This window comes from Leuresthes tenuis, unplaced genomic scaffold (genome assembly GCF_036924035.1).
Source record: "Leuresthes tenuis unplaced genomic scaffold, fLeuTen1.0.hap1 SCAF_6, whole genome shotgun sequence".
Lineage (NCBI taxonomy): Eukaryota > Metazoa > Chordata > Actinopteri > Atheriniformes > Atherinopsidae > Leuresthes > Leuresthes tenuis.
The window spans coordinates 20,990,254-21,009,427 of NW_027325360.1; the positions used below are offsets into that span (position 1 = coordinate 20,990,254).

Below are 19,174 nucleotides of genomic sequence, written 5' to 3' on the forward strand. Positions count from 1 at the left end.
GTGTGCACATGTGTCACACACATGCCAGTGCCAGCAGTGGAGTGATTGCTGGAAAATCCATCAAAAAGGATTTAGAGCCGATGAGTAGCACGGCTGGACAGTGCAGAGCAGAGGGTGAGGGGAACAGAGGTGAGTGTGCTGCTGGACAAAGCAAAGCCCAGGCTGAATAAATCCTGTTATGTGCTCTGCTCTCTCTCTTGTTGTTTGGAGCTTTCTCAGTCACAGACTGAAATCTTGGTTGAAATGCTTCAAAATTGGTGTCCTGCAGGATCTCCCTGAAACGGATGTGCAATTTCAAAGTGTATTGACACCTGCAAAATTTGCCTGCCCAACAGTTATGTTCGGTGGCTAAGTTACCTGAAATCGATTTTAGTTGTGGTTAGACTTAACCAAATGCAGGTTGTAACAGCAAACTATCAACACAATTTCAATACATTGAATGAAAAAGCAATGCATTTATTCACATGACTTCATGTTTTGAAACAAAAGGTCTGCTTTCTCACAGAGAGCTGTAGAAAAATCTTCATAACCTCAATTCAGCCTTCAAAATAAATGACCAGCTTTATTCAAGACCATCATCTTGATGGAATGTAGCTTGCATCCAATAACCTAACCTCCTACAACACTTTGCCAGAACAGTGAGGGGCTCCTTCTCGCATCCAATGACCTAGATGCTGAACTTCCTTCAAAGGGCTTGATACAAAGCAGATGCTGTGTGGATCATACAGGTCTATTTTATAAGTGGCAGGGCAGTTTTTGTGCAGGCATTATCTATTTTGCCAACCCTAACCCCAGGGATTACAGGGACCCCAAGGACCTGTCCGTCAAAGCTAAAGGCAGCATGCAGTGCCTGGCGCAGACCTCTGACATTCAGAGTTCATGTAGAGAGGTGCACAAACACACACATATACATTTGCATACATGGATGGATTTGCCAAAGCTACCAAAGTCAGCATATGCATCTGAATTGCACATTCTAAAAGCACAAATAGACAGCTGGGTCCAGGACACTGGAGAGAAAACATTGTCAATCACACAGATACTGGGCCAAAGGACCAAAGAATGATGACTCGGCGGAGGACTCTGGGATCTGGCATGATAACAAACCACAAAAAAACACCAATGTTCTATGGCTTTTCATCGCTCCATCCATTTTCTATACCCGATCTATATCCTGCTCAGGGCCATCTTTAATAAAATCACATTAATGACTTATTCTTTGACTCCAACTTTACTCAAGTAACTTCCTTTCAGAATGTATATGGAATACAACTGTATAACACTTTAGTATAAGACTCTAGTCTTATCAGCGACTCAAAACACGCTGAACAGCAAACCACAAGCCAACAACTCCAAAATTATTTTAAAGCCCTAAAACACTCAAAAAAGCAGTAAAACACCAAAGATACATCTGGGCTGTGTTGGGAGTCAGTATCTTTCCAGAGCCAGGGATTAAACCATCAACCCTTTGATTACTGGAAAACATAGAAACTATACATAGAACAGGCTAAATATGAAAATATAACGACGCAGTGCCAATTGTACTCTTGGCTACAAAATGTTTAAAAGATTGTATCTTCCATCAGATTATTAGTTTGTTAAGCCCTGAGCTTAAATGTTTCAATGAATCCTTTTTTAAATTTTTTTTTTTATTACAAATATGAGGTTTCCAGCTGACTTCCCTGTTCTTCTCAATTTAACAATCCTAATTTTTTACAGTCCTTTTGCATAAGCAGGGTTTGTGTTTACTCCAATCAAATCAAAGGCAAGTGGAACAATGAGCAGGCAACAGAAATGAACATAAGCAGATGAGCTCTCTAAAATGTGTGAAGTATATCCAACTGAAAGCAGAGTATCCCCTCACTTGTGCCCGTGTAACCACTGACTTCTCTCCCTTTCTTATCTCATTGCATCTTGGAGATACATTTCTTTTTCAGTATCTTTGTGATGCATCACCCCGCAGCTTTCCTGACGAGCTCAAACATGAAAAGCCCCATGACAAGTCTGAGACTGTTGCTTTAACGTGGACCTGTCAGTCCACGTTAAAGCAGCATGTTGGTGTTACGAGTTTGATTAAAAAAAAAAAAAAAACTGTCACAACAGATACATTGCAGACGCAGTACGCACACATCGACCCACTGATCTACTGGATATACCTATCTGAGGTGCTGATGAGGTGTCTGGTTGCAGGGCTGCTCCTGGGGTCAGTGCTTGCTGCTGATACCTCTAAGGTTTCTCCTGACAGTGGCCGCTGTGTTGTAATCTTTTGCATCAATTATTCACCATAAACCCAAAGCTTCACCGTCAGAGAATGGTTGTAAGCATGACACTGCAAGATTCACAACGTAGAATGTGCCATGTGCTGACTGCAGTAAGTCAGGCGGCTTGGTCTTTGACATGATGAGTATACATTATTACAACATTGCTTTCACAGGCTGTGATGTTTCACGGTGAAAGATTTCAACTGGTCTCTTCGTACTAGAAAAGAAAGCAACATTATTTATCCTGAATGCAGTTTTTACAATACTTTTTGCCACGGGGAGCTTTTTAAGGCAAAAAATAGCCTCTCTAACCATAATCAAGAATTAAGCGTTTCCTTGTTATTTTACTGAGAATAGTCAGTAACGCAAGCTTTAAAAGTGGAAAGTAATACCCTTACTTCCTTTTTGGTTGAGGGTGTGTGGGATAACAGTCTGAAGGGTTTTAATCAAGGGCTTTCCCATGCGGCATCCCGGCCCTGAGGCTTCCCTGGTCCTGAGACGCCCATGGTGAAGAGTATGTAGTATGTGGTTTTATCTGGCAGTTGCTCAGATGCACTCACTTTTATACACACTTACTCACGCACGCACAGTGATGTCCTAGTTGTCTGACACTGGGAGGCCTGCTGTGGGATCTCGTTCATCAATCTCACAACTCTATTTGGTAAAGTGGAGTCAGTCTGGCCACAAAAAGAAACGACTCTGTCATTAAAACCAACAAGTATAACAGTGTTCCTTAAACGTGAGAGTCTCCTTGGTACAAATTCATGCAAAACACTCATCCCACAAACAGACAGAATAAGTCATACCGACCGAGGAAAACACGAAAATAAATAGTAACATTCACTAAGACAGAGAAGGTTTGGCGAGCAGCTGTAAAGAAAGAAGTGATACAGTAACAGGACGCCTTTACATATAATGTAACTGCAGGGCTAACTGAGAAGCCAATCCTTCAGAGCTGTAAACACTGGAAAATGGAAGTGCTCTGTGGTTGGAGGGCTAATTTGTTATTTGGAGATCAGGCTAATACTGAAAAATCTATATTTTGAGTTTTCAGAGACAGAGTTCTGATAATGCAGCTTGAAAAACTCATTTAAAGCAAATACAGAGTGAAACCCATTAATAATGCCAGTGTGTCATTTAATTTGTACAAGAAGAAAACAAAAGGCTGTATTAAGTCACTTTGTATTTGTATGTCTCACGCTATGTGTTTTGCACAAAACCATGAAGCCTCCCCTGCTCTGTTTATTGGACTGGTTTCTGTTTGAGCTGTTCTCCACAATAAGCGATGCCACCAGCCCAATGTGTGTCGGGATCTGCCTCAGAAACCACCCACCGTCCGTTCTCAGCCCGGCGTGGCCATGGCTGCCATTCCCGGTCAACTCACAAGCCCATAATTGCAATTCGCATATAGCTCTGCCTCTGTTAATTTTAGATCAGCCAATGTTCTCACCATACAGAATAAGTTGTTGGAGGGGTTAAGTAATTTAATGACCAAGTGGAGCTAAATCATACATCATTAAATTTGACTAAAAGCCATTACTTCCTGTGGTTATTTCTTTTGAAAACAGAAATCTATCTATTTTGAGGATAAAAGCAGAATTTGAATTAATTTCATCACAAGAAGAGGAGAGAAAGGCTTTTTTGTGATTTTCAACTAAATTATGCCTTTCAACTTAAGGGGACCTTGAAAACATTTGAATGAATACGTCTCTGAAGAACAAAAATGCATGAGGTCAGCCCTTCAGCTATTGTCAGATGATACTTTTCAAACCAGGAATTTCTCCTTCACGGGAAAGAGACTGCCAATCAAGTGTGCATTTTACTGTGAAAAAAAGAAACAGAGAGAGGGAGAGTTTTCCCAAGGTATTGTCCACAGGGCCGTGGTCGGCTGCTCTTAAGTGGAGCCTGTGGCATCTTGCATCCCCAACTAAAAACACGATTTTTTTCTCCTTCTTATGAAACAGTGGGAAGGAAGGGATTAAGAAAAAGGAAAGTGGTTCCAATTGAGCAGGAATCAGTGCATGTTTTCCAGTTTGAGAACTGGCCGACTGATTAGTCTGTATGACACACAGTGATGGTAGCAGACAGAGAAACACTCTTAGGGGATTAAACAATGTTGTGCTCTCCATAGCCCCATAGACCAAAGGGACAAATTGGAAAGGGCATTACTTCATTGCATGCAACTGGTTGGGTCTGGATGAAATGCTAATTGCATTTCAAAGAGTTCACTAAACAGAGGCAACCAAGAATGTGGGTGTATTTTCACTTGAGAAGAAGCTAGACTTCACGATTCAATGACCAGCACGCAATTTTAAGGCGAAAGCTTTTGTTCATTTATGCTCCTTTTTATGTTGTGTGTGGATTTTTAACATTGCCATAGTTGTCGGTTAATTTGTGGAACCCACTTTTTGGCACACTGGCCTCCTCTCCAACAGAATCCTAACCGTCCTATTCAGACTCCATTTTTCCCTCTCAGCTCTACTCCATCACTTCTAAACAGAGACATGCACAGTACACACATCGTTGGTACACTAAGTATGGGACAATCCCTCTTTCAGGTTTCGCAGCACTGCAACACGAAGAGTCGGATGGCAGAATAGAGCAACTCGGTAGCAAATTCCCAAAGTTTGATCAATAGATATTGGTAAGTAAAAACTGTAATGAAAAAAAATGGGTCGCTTATTGCTTCAGTTGAGCTTGTTATTAAGTTTAACATATAACAGATGCAGTCATTCACTCAGAAGTGTGTGATACTCTCCAAACAAACACAAACCATCCAATTCAAATAGATCTTGTCTTTCATTAAAAGTTAAAAATTAAAAGTTAAAAGTTTTGTTTTAGGGTCATTAATAGGAACAAAATGTTTGTCATTGGAGAACCAAAAAGTTCACTAGAGAAATGGTCATGGAGGTCATTTGTTCATACCTGTGCAATTTCAACTACAGGCCTTTGTTGGACGTGAGATCACGATTTACATAACATACATATCATAAATAACATAACACTTTACTAAAATACACGTGTCATTCCCCGGTTGGATTTAGGTAATTAAATGACCTGATTAGGGTTAGAAAATGATAATGGTTAGGTCAACATATTCTTTTTACATCATGACCATCATGACCATCATTACCACGTGGATCCTATTTTGCTGGTTGCCTTGGTTACATTGAACAACACAGTGTATGATGAAACATTTGAAAATAGCATCACTTGTTTAGGATTAGGAATCAAAACCACTTTAAATAGTCACAGTTAGGGCTAGAAAATGTTGTTTTTACTGTGCAACCATATCGTCATGGACACCATTTTACTCTTCAAATGCAGTTGCTCTCACAACCACGACAGGTAACATATGTGATAAACATAAGTATTGGCCATATCCGCCTGCATTAACAAATGCCACATGAGCATATTTTTGGGAAGACATTCTAGCCTTCACAATGGACTGAATTGTATTGTAACTGGACTGATCTGGACTGTAATCAATTGAACTTAAATTTTCTCAGTAAAATGTCTTTTGTTGTGAACTGGCAATACATGAATAAACTAGACTGACGTCTCACCCTGAAACAAAGGAAATAAATCTTATTGAATTAGCATATTCAGGTGCAAATCAAATAGTTATTGACTACTGGCCAACAAAGCGAAAGTCTGTTATAGCATCCCAAACTATAAAATAGTCAATAGTAAAATAATCCTACATCAAAGCACATTCTTCACAAAAATTAAAAGATAAACCCATATCTGTTCAAAGAGTAGAGACAGCTGCTGCAGACAGAGTGGCGGTTATTTAATCAAATAAACCACTTTGCATCAGTAAATATAATGTGGAAAATTTCCTCTTACATTACATTGTAGCTGTTTTTGTGGCTGCCAGTTATTGCTCCATATAAGACCAATAACAAACATAGCTGTTCTTATTAATCATTTAGATCCTGGAAGAGGAGAAAAGAAGACCCAGCTTTTAAAGGACCACAGTTTAATTCTAATCTGAAACATTTTTGAACTTGCACAAAAATGTTGGGAGCTTTTATTACAGCACTAAGAAAAAATGGATTTAAACATCACTATGCAACAACCACTAAAACTCTGTTACGTTCAAAAACCAACAATACCAAATGAAGGGAAATTAGATTAAAGAAAGAGAGGCATATGTGCATGACAAGACTAATGAGGGGTGGCACAGTTGAGTAAGTGTGAGATCTAAATATTACAGGACAGGTTAAAAACACATGAATAATGTTGAATAAAATTGAGCGGTACTGGAGGGATGTAGTAGTTGCGGAAGACTACATGACCTACATTTGTTTTTGAGTTGTTAACACTTTTTTCCTGAAGCTCACTCCTATTCTCTCTCTGTCTGACACAAATACACACATGCAAAAGCCATAATGAGAGGAATTGCTCGTGAAAATGAAGAGGCAACAGTTGTGCCATGAAGCCCTTTCAGCCGAACACAAAGCGTGACTCGCTCAACCTGACCTGTCTTAAGAAGGACAGGAAGCAGGCGGCACCATGGGATGTGTTCCACGTGGCTCCACGTGGGGTAGAACTCCTGGGGATTTATGGCCAGACAGCAGGACACATGTGGCCATCTGTATATTTTAGAAATATATATATATATACATATAGATATATGCGTGTGTGTTAATTTTTCAAATATGGCTCGAGACAAAAAAAAGAAAAAGCAACAACAGCAAAAAAAAGCAAAAGGGACTTTCAACACCTCTTGAAACGGAATTAATTCATGAGGTCTAGACAAGCTAATGTGAACCACAGGACCAAGCCCTCCAGAATGCTCTCTTACTTTTACATTATGTTTATTTACGTTGCCCTGTGTTCTTCCTGAGTTTACCTGGATGCATGTTCCATAGAATAGTGCACATACTACAAGAATATCAGAAATCCCCAAAAATGTTTTTAATGAGAGTTTGTTACTATTATTAGAGAGACTGGACAAGTATGATAACAACAAAAGGCTCCTCAGAGCAGAGTTCAAGTTTAATTCTCAAATGGAGACGCTCAGCAGATGTGTGAGGGCTCCATGTTGCTTCTAAAGAAAACAGGATATCACAATAAGCATGTGTATGTGCATGTATGTCCAGGTATGTATGTACACGTGTGATTATGTGAGCTGAAAGTGAGGTTGTGGCAAAGGGTTTTATGCAGTGGCTGTAGCAGAAACCTCTCACTGGGAACAATATGTGGTTCGTCAGGCCCACTAAAGAAGCCTCAGGATTGTTGACCACAGCTGACAGAACACCACTATCCTGTCTCTCTGCTCCAACGACAACAACTACTAAAACATGAAGCAGTCTTCTGCGCGTAAACATGAACTATCAAATGGCTGAATTATTCCAATCCAAAGGAATATTTTAAGAGACTTATTTATCAATTTAATTTGTCCATTTACTAAATCCACAATTGGCTTTTGCAGAGTTTGCTGACATTAGATCTGATAACCCCATAACATTTAAAGATATACAATGATATAAACAAATAAGCATTCTTCTTTACATTGATTGAAAATGCAAAATGAGCTACTGTAGGTCTTGATTTGGAGTTCGAAATTGTTCATAAAACATAAACTTGGTCGAGCAGTTAGTGAACCCAATCAGATCCCTGTATGCCAAGTTTAAGATCAACATTAGAATTGTTTTGCACCAAGTGATTATGAACTGTTCTTGTACAAGAGTTAAATGACCATAGAAGAAAATAGGTGCCCTCTAACGATGTGGAAATGAGAACCAGACCTTAACTAATTAAGTTAAAGGTTGGCTGGCCATGTCGTTAAAGATGTAAATGCAAAGCACACACTTTGGGGGGGGACAGAAAACGAAAAAATTTAAGACTGCCTAAAATCATGCAAAGTTTCAATTCAACTTCACACATGCCTCCGATTCAACAGATAAAGAGTGGCCTTACAGCTCCTGCCCCCAACAGTGAGTCCTTGGCACAGAGATCAGTCAAGGGAGATAGCCTGTTGCAGAGCTGTGCCTTCATCCACTATTTCCCTCTATCGCCACACACTGAGAATGCAAGCTCTCTCATCCTCACTGAACATCAATCTCCTCCTGTCTGCAATGTGCAACACTTCAGCACCTTTCATAAAGAATAGGCTCAGTTTATGGCACAGCCCCCTTTTGTACTGTGCAGCCATAAGGGGGGTGAGACAGATGGGGAGAGAAGCAGGCAGTAAAACAGTTTCCGCCCAGTGAATCACATTCAGACCCTCACACGGGCGAATAGGGGCTGACCCCTGCCAGGCGATGACATAAACACTGACAAACAAAGGACCTGAGCTCTGAGCAAGTGAGGATCTTAAAGGATCTAAAGCTGCAAAAACAAACTCAGTGTGACATGTGGGTTTGGTCTGATACACATAGAAACTGTAAGATTAAGGATGTAAAACAGTGGATTTCATGGAAAGTTCTGCTGCTTCTTTGCTTAAAAAAAGACAAAGAAACAAACTTGATTTAACCTGACTGAACAATATCCTTTCCTTCAACAAAGATATGCATCAGAGACAGCGGTAAAGGCTTTTGCTGAGAAGGAGCAGGTGTATCTGCTGAATGGATACAGAAACAACTCCCACCCTCCCCAGTGAAAGAGAGGATTTAACTCTGCTGAGGCACCACGGAGGAGGCAACAAAAGAGATTTGCAAGGGACGCACTAAGATGACATCATGTCAGATCAATTAGAGATAAGGGGAACACATTCAATTACTCAAGGTTTCGAAAACCCACCCCATCAGCTGGCGTAATTCATGGAGCATGGACGTGTAAAATACTCGAAAAGGCAGCAGCACAATGAGGCTATAGGCACCACTCGTTGGTTTAACAGTAGCAGAACATGTGCGCAACTCCAAGTGTGCCAAGATTACTTATGGGCAGAGTAAGCCTATAGAGTAGTCGGCGGAGTCTTTATGAGAGGTTCCCCAGCTCTCCATGTGTGGCAGTTGTTTTATTTCAGTGGGAGAGAGAAAACCCACACAAAGCGCCGTAATCACACTGGAGATCCTGGATGTTACCATGGAAGCGTTTGTCTCCGTCCTCAATGGACTGCCCGGCCATTCATTTACTGATTGCGCTGAATCAATATTTAGGCTTTTCAATTTTATTAGCTGCTCCAAGGGGGTATTTTTGGCACAGTGCAAAAAGAAATTAGCAGTGGCCAACCACTTTTAATCGTTTTCTTATAGTCTTACACAATACGTCTGCATGAGCTGTCTGGCATAATTGATGAGGAGTATCGCTACTCATTTGTTTCTTTCATTCTTTGTACTATTATTTTACCACCAACAATAGAGGCTCGAGTCACCGATCATTTATCTGACTCGACTGCTTTAGGACAAATTCACTTCTGTCCAAGAAACTGAAACGGTGTGTCACAGAGCCATATCATTGCATACATCCTACATACCAGTCTTTCTGCTTAATTAATACCACAAAGTTTTTTTTCTGATAGCCACGCATTCTTAATACCAGCTCACAGTCACAATAAAAGCATGTAAACATCTACAAACAAAGCAATTGCATAAATCGTGTGACCTTACCTGACACCTTGCTTGGCCTCTCAGTCCAAGATAATTTACAATAATATCTTTATTGCTGAGGATAACATTGGTGAACGCTCCCGATGTTGTCAGCTCCACCTCCTCTCAAACAGCAGCAAATAATAACTGCATAATTTTGTAAATAAAGCTACTGAATCGAATATCCCAAGCGTTTTACTTTCCGGAGAACTACATGGGATGAAGCGCGTCTGTCATCTAACGGGACTGAAGCCGGCTGAAATAACCAAAACGCAGCAGTTTCCCCGTCAGTTTCAGACTCTCTCCTTACGACTCAAAACTCTGGTCTCCAGCGGCCATGTGGGAGCTCCTGCTACTGTATGAGTACGCTTAACTGCACCAATAGAAAGATTAGTTTGTAGCTGCTCAGAGACTCATGTCGTCTCGCGGTCGCTGCCTAATGAGACAAGATATTTTAATCCCATTTGTCTCTCCAGGATTCACGCCATGATTGCACCGTTTGCTGGCGAACAGCTCCACTTTGTGGGCTTAACAAGCAACGCTCGAGCTGCCGCTCTCTCCGCGGCTTCTTCACAACCAGTAAATTAATTGAGCGCTCATGCTGTTATTACTCCTCATAAATTTGGCAAATTCAATCTGAAATAAATTTGAGATGCAACACAATTTTGACACAAAAGTTAATTGAATAGTTCCAAACTTGTATGAAATCTTGTATGAAAATTTACATTAATTATGCCCTCAGCAAAACTGCATAACCCTCCATACTCGCAGCTGGAATCTTATTGGCCAGATCGTATTGTTATAAAGGCTGGAATAAATGTTGCTAATATAAATAAATGAATAAATAAGATAACTTTTATCGAAAGACCTGGGGTTTTCAATGGTGGGGATCCATAACATTTACTTGGCGCCACCTCGCGGTGAAAACTTGAACTGAGCTTGATTCGTCAGCGATAACGTCATTACGTAAGCATTCTGTTGACGTGGCTTGAGCAGTTGAAACGGTAGCTAGCAAGTAGGTAACAAACTAACGACAAGGTGAGATCGAAGCAATCGAGCGGAATTATGGAAATTGTCGAGGACAACTGACCTAACGGTGTTCCATTTTTCAGGTATGGACAGGGTTGGACGGCTTTTTGAAAACAAGTTTTTGACTACTGGTCAGGAAACCACCGCAAAGCCCATAAATGTTAGAAAAACAGTCGTATATGGACGGTAGTTAGCACTAGCTTCGCTTATGCAGCTGGGCTTCAGTTTGCTTACGTCGTCGTACAGTGGATATCCGATCAGTTTTACACTTTTGTTTTTAATTTTACACACTAATTTAAGGTCCACTGGCAGTTTACGTAAGCTTCTGGTGTAAATAGAAGGGATTGGATTTGATTTTTTTACTATCGATTGGCCAAATACCCACCTGAAGTCGCGCTGGATGAGAGAAATAGACTTGACAGCTGCTTCGTTTAAATGCGCAAATTAAATTGTAACCACTATAACTCTCGGAGAGCGTCATGGTGGTTGATTCTAATACTTGATTCAAAAGATAGTTAGTGGTGTTCTTCTGGTTGTTTATTTTGAGTTATAACCGTGTTAATATATTAATCAATGTTATTCTCGTTGGCCAGGACGTCTGGCTTTTAGTATAAACTTGAAGACTACAGTCACTTGCGTTAGTACTGTAACAGGGGAAAAGTCGGGAATCTTTATCTGCTGAGATATCCCTCTGACGTTCATGGCATGGCAGACAAAGGGTAAGAGAGTACAAAGGTTACAGCAGAAGACCTTGACATCTTATCCAGCCTATCTAGCTAATCAAATGCCCAGAACTGTACTCTATGTCCTAATATGTCCTAATGTAGCTATTTGCAATGTAGAGTTATTGTGAATAAACTCCTTGCTACCTAGACACGTGTTATTGCTTCTTTTCCCCCCAGAGAAATGTTTAGTTTGTTCTTGAAATATGTCAATCCATGCAGGCCAGTTTTTTTTTATATATATATATATATATATATATATATATATATATATATATATTTTTTTTTTTTTTTTTTTTTTTAAAGGGTGCTTACACTTATAGCTGAGGTGGTACTATTCAAGGTGATGGATTTCAATAAAAGGGATTCACTTTAACGTTTGTCCCACACTTCTAAAAGTCGGTGACTTCATTGTCACTGGCAGGTATGGCTGTGGTGTGACGGGGCCACCCATCAAATTTGCTGGTACAAGTTTGATCCAATTCACTTCTTTGGAATGAACTGAGTCAGCTTGTTAATACAAACAAGCTTTACATGTCATCCTTGTTGAAGCAACCTCTCAATCATCTTTCTTTTTTCCACATACAGTGAGGAAAAATGTCTAATAGAAATCAGCACTATGGGTCTGCCACCATGGTGCAGCCTGCCAATGGCGGTCATACATATCTATTTGGAAACAATGGCTCAGAGAATGACCAGTCAGAGGAGGATGGAGAAAGTTTTGAGCTACGGCCACGTGGTAGAGAGAGGCTACGGAGGAGCACTTCCAGAGAGAGATTGGATGATATTATCTACCTTACACGAGATATCCAGGAGGGGGACACCCTGAACAGCATTGCCCTGCAGTACCATTGCTCGGTGAGTTGTTTCTTTTTTGTTGTTGTTGTAAATCTTGTCTATCTTTCCACCTCTTGGGAAGCACACACACACTACAGTCCTGTTTTTACGCAAACATGTGATTTCTCTCACCACGCCACATAACATATAGTCAAACATGCCTTTTTGGATCAGGGACAACAAACAGTTTGTCCAGTAAATATTTAACCTGTCAAATTGTATGCTGATCATAGAATAACAAATAATATATTTTTTTAGAGTTTACTATTGTATCTAATAAACAAAGTTTGAATGCATTTTGATGTACAGAAAGAGAAAAGGAGTATCTCAGACTGAGCATCCAAAGCTTGTAGGTAAAATAGTGAAGACTTGTCTCAACTCTACACTGTGTTGAAGAGTTTTTTTTTTTTTTATTGTTATTTACTGTTACCTCATTTCCTGGATTTAGTACTACCCCACCCCCCTCTTTTTCTTCTTCTTTTGTACAACAGTGTTGCGTCTACACATGGACAACTGGGCGAAGAATAGATTTTAAAATGTATCTTTAGGCACTTTAATTCTGGCAGTCTGCCACAAAGACTAATTTCTTCCCATTTCCTTCAGTGCATCTATGGAAAATACCTTTGATAAGACAGTTTGAGAGATATAAAATTGTATTTTTGTGGTATTTTAACAAGGTGACTCCCAAAAAGCTATTAGTCAAGTGTGAGAAAATCTATCAGACTTGAGAGATGCGTCTGGAACTTCAGCTGATCCATCTACTGTTTATTGAAGCCCGGTTAGAAATGGCCTCGATCAAAGGGTGGCTGTCAAGGCTACCATTCTTAAACCAGAGGTATGCTAAATGACACAGAAACTGGACTGAAAATCAGTCCTTCAACAGGTTTAATGGAGGGATGAACCCTCCCCAGAGCCCCGACCTCAACGTGACTGTGAACAGAACAAAATACAGCCAACATTCAGAGGAGAGCTTTGAAATGTCTTTCAAGAAGCCTGGACAACTATTCCTGAAGACTACTTAAAGAAATGACAGAAAGCTTGTCTAAGAGGGTTCAGGCTGTGTTGAACTGAGGTGGTCATATCAAATATAGACTTTTTTAACTTGTTAGAATTGTACAAACTCTATTTTTGCGTTATATATATATATATATTGTATTTCAGTTTGTATTAGCATCTTTCAGTCCTTCACGGCAGCTAGTTCCTATTTCCCTTGTAACAGATAAAGAATAAGGCGAGGCTTAGGAATTTTGCACTATACTGCATGTGTATATATTATGTATAGTAGTGCCTTAAGAAAGAAACATCACAGAGACAGGAGGCAAAACTTTTAATGTGTTTCAAAAGGGGCTATGACACAGTGGAGCCTGCATCTGTCTGAGTTCACAAGCATGGGACATCCTTGTGGTGTAATCACACAAACTTGGTGTACAGCTCCCGCCTTGGATCAGCCAAGGAGAAGGGAAAAAAAAAAAGAGGGGAAGGGGGTAATCAAGTAAATGTGAGCCAAGTCAAACCATGCGTTGGAAAAGAGGCTAGTAGAGCTCTATTACAATGTAACCAAGTCATGGCTTTTTGGTATTGCATGGAAAGAACAGCAAGCAGACACACATAATGAAATGAATAAATATATAAATGTTTACAAGACAAAAGGATAAAAACTATGGCAGTAGACATAAGCAGTGTTTTCTAAGTTGATACAGTTTAAAAGCTGCTTTTAAATGATTCTTTCCTCTGTGATTTGTAGGTGGCGGACATTAAACGTGCCAACAACCTCTTGACGGAACAGGACTTCTATGCTCTGCGGTCGGTTAAGATTCCTGTGAGGCGGTTCAGTGTCCTCACTGAGACTCATAACACTGGTCCTCTGAAATCAGCCTCCCCCACAGGGGCGACGCGTGTGCCCCAGATCTCACCTGTTACATCCCTTCCTTCAGAGTCCTCCACAGACTCTTCTTCTTCGTCTTCTACCGACAGTGTGGAAGGATTTCTCCTGGAGAAGGACAAGGACATTGAGCGGCTCGTGAAATCCACAGGACCATCTCGGAGCAGCCTGAATGAGGTTGTGTCCTCCTTAACGCTGCAACAGCCGCTGCTGGGGGAAGTCGAGTATAAACCAGTACAGAGAAAGGACCCATATTATGGGGCGGACTGGGGCATGAGATGGTGGACTGCTGTGGCTATCATGCTGGTTGTTGGCATTGTCACACCGGTGTTTTATCTGCTGTATTATGAGGTTCTCGTGAAATCTGACGTCAGCCATCATGGTGTTCCCACAGAAGCCTATAGCGACATTCATCACGGACAGCTCAACAGTAAAAATGGAGACCTTCCTGCTGTAGAAGGTGAACAAGTAGAGGAGGGTCTTAGGCATGTGGGCAATGAAGATCCACAGAAGCCCAGTTTAAACAATGCAGTAGACGGTGGCAATGCAGGTTTAAAGAAAACATAGCAGGGCATTATAATTACACAAATAAATTGTTTAACTCAAAGATGAAATAAAACTTTGATTTTTTTACCCCCCCCCCCCCCCCATTTTCAAGTAGTCTTATTAACTAAATACATGAGTGCAATCTGTTTGCCTTGGGCATAATGGCAATGTTAATTTGTAAAGATGGAAAACAGGAGAGAAAGTATCACTACAGATATTCTCTGAGATCGTCTTTTTTTTAACACAATTCAGGGGAAAAGACTGAAAAAGGGTCCAACTTTCTCTGCTAAACTTGTTTTGATCGCTTGGCTTTTTTTTCTTTTCTTCAGTGTATTCATTTAAAAATCCTCGCCAGAATCCATTCTAATTATCGTCTTTGTGGTCATCGACGCTGATGCACTTTCATTCGGCTGCAAACAATAACCAAGGACTTAGATTCCATCACCCTCACACGTGGTGATGGTTTTGTGGCCACGCCCTGAGAAAACCATTAATCCTGTGTATTCTGCGTTAAAGCAGCTTTACCGGCGTTTGGTCCTCATGCGTTTTCTCCCATGCTGGAAACCTGCGTTTTGTTATTTATCTTAAAGGTATATTTCTACCACTGTTTCTCAGTTATTTATTTGAAGACAGAGGATTGGTGTTTATTTCCACTCAGTACTGAATAAAAAGTCAAATCAAGTTTCTAAATTTTTCAGTTGGATTATCTTGAATCGCTCTTTTCTTTTTTTGACTGTCTTGGAGAAAACATTTTCTTTAGGAATATGAGAAATGCACAGCATTGCCAAACTGTCTCATGCAGTAATTATGTGACCCTTTAGACAGTGTTCTATAGCCCTTTTTATTTGATCAGCATTTCCTTGAAATTTTATGACAAAGTATCATGTTGTTTACAGTATGTGCCTTTCAACCTGCAGAAATGTGCTGCGGGCTGAAGAATAAATAAATCTATTTTCAATATTATTTTTCTTTTTTTACATTCAGCACACATCTAGACATTTCTTATTTACAATGTTCTTTAAATGAGACACATTATCCTTTCTTTGTTTTTTATAGGCCGACACAATTTTGAGGTCTGTGACATGCTTTGGTCAAACTAATGCAGAAGGACAGTACGGCAACTTATTTTTCATCCTGCGGATCATTTTAGCGTATGGACTAACCTGCTGGACTCCACTCTGCCCATCATGACTTCAGGGTCTGCTTCTTTCGACATCGGTGGTGTTTCAGTAGCTAACATAAAGAATTGTCTCTTACATGGGCAATATTTCACCACCGTTTCATTTTTAAAAGGCTGCTAGCAGTGCTGTAATTTACCAACTTCCATCTGGTTAAAAAGATTAAAGAACACCTATTAGAAACTAGATTTCCTCGTCAGGACATAACACGAATGGATTTGGTAGAACTTTTTAAACTAATTTCTTCCTTCTGGTAAACTACATGACTAATGAAGGGATGTTAAGTGCAAAGTAAAAAAAAAAAAAAACTACCCACTCCCAAAGGACAGCGAATGCAGCATCACCTGAAGTTGAAGCAAGGCAGAGGGAGGAGGCTGGATAACTTGTAATATTACATCATCCTCACCAAATGTCACATTTTCAGATATTGGGGGTCTAAAAGAAAATGGATTGTCCTTTCTTTTCTAAGTTTTTGAGATCGTCACTTCATAACACCCAAATATGTGCTCTCAAACAATAATATGTCACCTTTAAAGAAAACTTCACAAAATAATGCAAACAAAACATCACTGCTAAATAGTGTTCCCTGACGTCTCTGCAATAACCAACACAAACTCGCACATGCTTGTTAAACAGTGCACACTCGCTTCAGTATGTTGCTTCCCCATCCATGTTATCGTCACTGCCTGCAGCAAAATCTTCACCATTGTCGAAATAGTTTTCAATGTAGTCGTTGTCCTGTCCGGAAACAAAAGGAAACGCAGGTAAAGTGCATCGTTGAGTCTGGTGCTTACATGGTAACACTATGCGAAACAAATCCAGCAGGTTAGCTTATTTGTGATCAGACCTCTTCGAGATCCTCTTCTTCATATTCCTCCTCAATTTCTTCTTCCTCCTCATTTCCAGTTTTCTTCTCAGTCTCATCATCTGATTTCTCTGGGTTCAAGTCATCCTTCTTCGCCAGTTCCTGACACATGAACATTAGCCGATTTATGCAAGTCATACTCGACATCCAGAGGGCATACATGTTGTTGGTAAGTACATATACAGTTCATATGAAAGGTTTTCCAAAAAACTAATGCATCTGCACACCTGGACGCACCTCATCACCTGTGACATCTTAGACAGGTTATGATGTTCAGTTCATTTTTCATAAGAACAGACGGACTCCAGTCAAGCCGTAAACTAACCGCTAGAAACCACTGGTGCACCAGAGGTCGGTAGTAAGTGTCATAACAAAGAACTGATATATTTCTGTCTTTTTCTGGAACATCTCAAACATTCTGAACACTAACCCTGTACGGACTGACTTCAGGCCCTCGTGAGCGAGTATACCAAGTTCCCTAACACATGGAGGCAAACTAAGCAGCAAATATAATGCGCAGGAGTTGAAAATAAGACCAAACAAATGAGGAGAAAGCTTACTTCCAGTTTATTTAAAACGTCCGCTGTGTCTTTGCAGGATATCTTCACGGTTTTGTTCTTTGTGCCTGTTGTGGTAAAACGTTTTGTCTTTAGTCTTCAAGTCGACCGACGAAAGCTCATAACATACACGCTGGCTTTAACATACCTATTTTAGGTTTTTTACTTCGGGGCATCAGTTCTTTAGGAAAAAGGTTCCAGTCTAAAATTTCAAGAGCAATCTTTGCATCACTTTCCTCTTTTTTTTTGTGTCGAGTTCGCTCTAATTCCATAACAGTGTGTTATGCAGGTACCTGGAGTCCATTCCTCATGCTCCATCTGGCTTTGCTTCAGGTATCTCTCTGTGTATTTCTCCACTTCTGTTAAATATGAACAACAATACAACCTTAAATAAGAGAGAATTCACATCATATTTCAAAGTAAATAAGAAGCCGAAGTGTATCAACAGTAACCACCGAGTGCTGCTGTTGATTCACGGTCACTGCACAGGCAAAAAGTATTAATCTAGGATAAGATAGTCTAAAAAAAATACATTCTTTCTGTACTACTTGCTATAGATGTATTGTACGTTAGCTGATAAATAGATCACGGAGAGGCTTGCAAGTCTAGACCAAAGAAATCATGTTAAAACTGCAAGATGAGGCAGCAGCTGTAACTCAATTCTCTGCCATGATTATGCCCCTTTCCTTTTCCTCGGTATGAACCTCATTAAATGTTGTTACACGTGCCTAAAAGCTGCATTATCCTTCCTGACAGCAGCTCAAATTGTCTTACTGTAGAAATTCTATGAGACATCAGGTTTCTCATGCACCACTCTGCTCCTCACCTGCTTTGTTGGACTGGGATTTGATGTTATGTGGCAGCCGTTGCATTGTTCCCCTCATCTCCTGTTTTAAAGCCAGCATGTAGTCTTCTTCCTCACCAGCCTTCAGTGGAACTGGTTTGAACTCAGTACTCTAGAGGAGAATAGAGGAGGTGTCATTTGTTTGCCTATGATCTTATGAGCAATAACATATCTTGTTTATAGTAAAAATGATGGTCAAGAAACTGCCAAATTGCTCTAAACTGATTGTGGATTGATTAAAGGAAAAACAAAGTGCATACCAAACAAAAAAAAAATCAGTCTGCCAAGAAAGGATGCTCAGCATCTTTGACATGAACAAGGAGCAACGGTCTCAAAACATGACTCTGTTATTTAGATTTTAAAAAATTAAACCGGTGTCCCAGATGTCAAGAGGGCTTGTGGGTTGCGGCATGTGAAAAACTCATCATCAGTTGAAATATGTTTATCTTACAGTAAAATGTACAGACACTACTATTTTTGTGTAAATTAAATACACAGAACATCCTGGTTAAATCTAAGTGACATAAACTTAACCTTGAGGAGTTTTAGAAGCCTCTGGAACTCTGCCTCATTGAAACGTCAACCTATACTGCAGATACAGGTTAGTTCTCCACCTTTTAGAAAACGTATGCACTCTGACGGTTAGGTCAGTCAATGCACTGCACAGTGAGGTCATCGTGGGCTCATGGCATATGTGAGTGTGTGGTTGGTACTTACTGGAAATAACGGGCTAGGCCCCACCCTGGTTTCTGGCATGCTGCCCCTGCCGATGCCCAGAGCCTCAATGTTGAAGGTAAAGGCAGCCACTCCACGACCCTTGCCAGCCATGGCTGCAGGTCTCTCCTGTACCTGCAACACAAGATTCCACATTCCTTCAGTCAGCTTCACTGTCAAACACGTGTTGAAACCATGGCG

At 40.3% G+C, this 19,174-nt stretch overlaps 2 protein-coding genes across 2 annotated transcripts; one reads left to right on the forward strand and one right to left on the reverse strand.

Annotated features, from left to right (window-relative positions):
- The first annotated feature begins 10,781 nt into the window (after positions 1-10,781).
- On the forward strand, positions 10,782-15,773 carry lysmd3 (LysM, putative peptidoglycan-binding, domain containing 3). Its single transcript, XM_072388147.1, has 3 exons — positions 10,782-10,911; positions 12,139-12,408; positions 14,132-15,773. Exons 2-3 carry the CDS (start codon positions 12,148-12,150, stop codon positions 14,834-14,836), a joined length of 966 nt encoding a protein of 321 aa, XP_072244248.1. The 5' UTR covers positions 10,782-10,911; positions 12,139-12,147; the 3' UTR covers positions 14,837-15,773.
- On the reverse strand, positions 15,632-19,102 carry polr3g (polymerase (RNA) III (DNA directed) polypeptide G). The gene is made up of 7 exons (XM_072388149.1): positions 18,977-19,102; positions 18,242-18,371; positions 17,709-17,774; positions 17,564-17,617; positions 17,419-17,483; positions 16,841-16,960; positions 15,632-16,731 (listed from the first exon to the last, which is right to left on the reverse strand). Exons 1-7 carry the CDS (start codon positions 19,085-19,087, stop codon positions 16,642-16,644), a joined length of 636 nt encoding a protein of 211 aa, XP_072244250.1. The 5' UTR covers positions 19,088-19,102; the 3' UTR covers positions 15,632-16,641.
- Between the last annotated feature and the right edge of the window lie 72 nt (positions 19,103-19,174).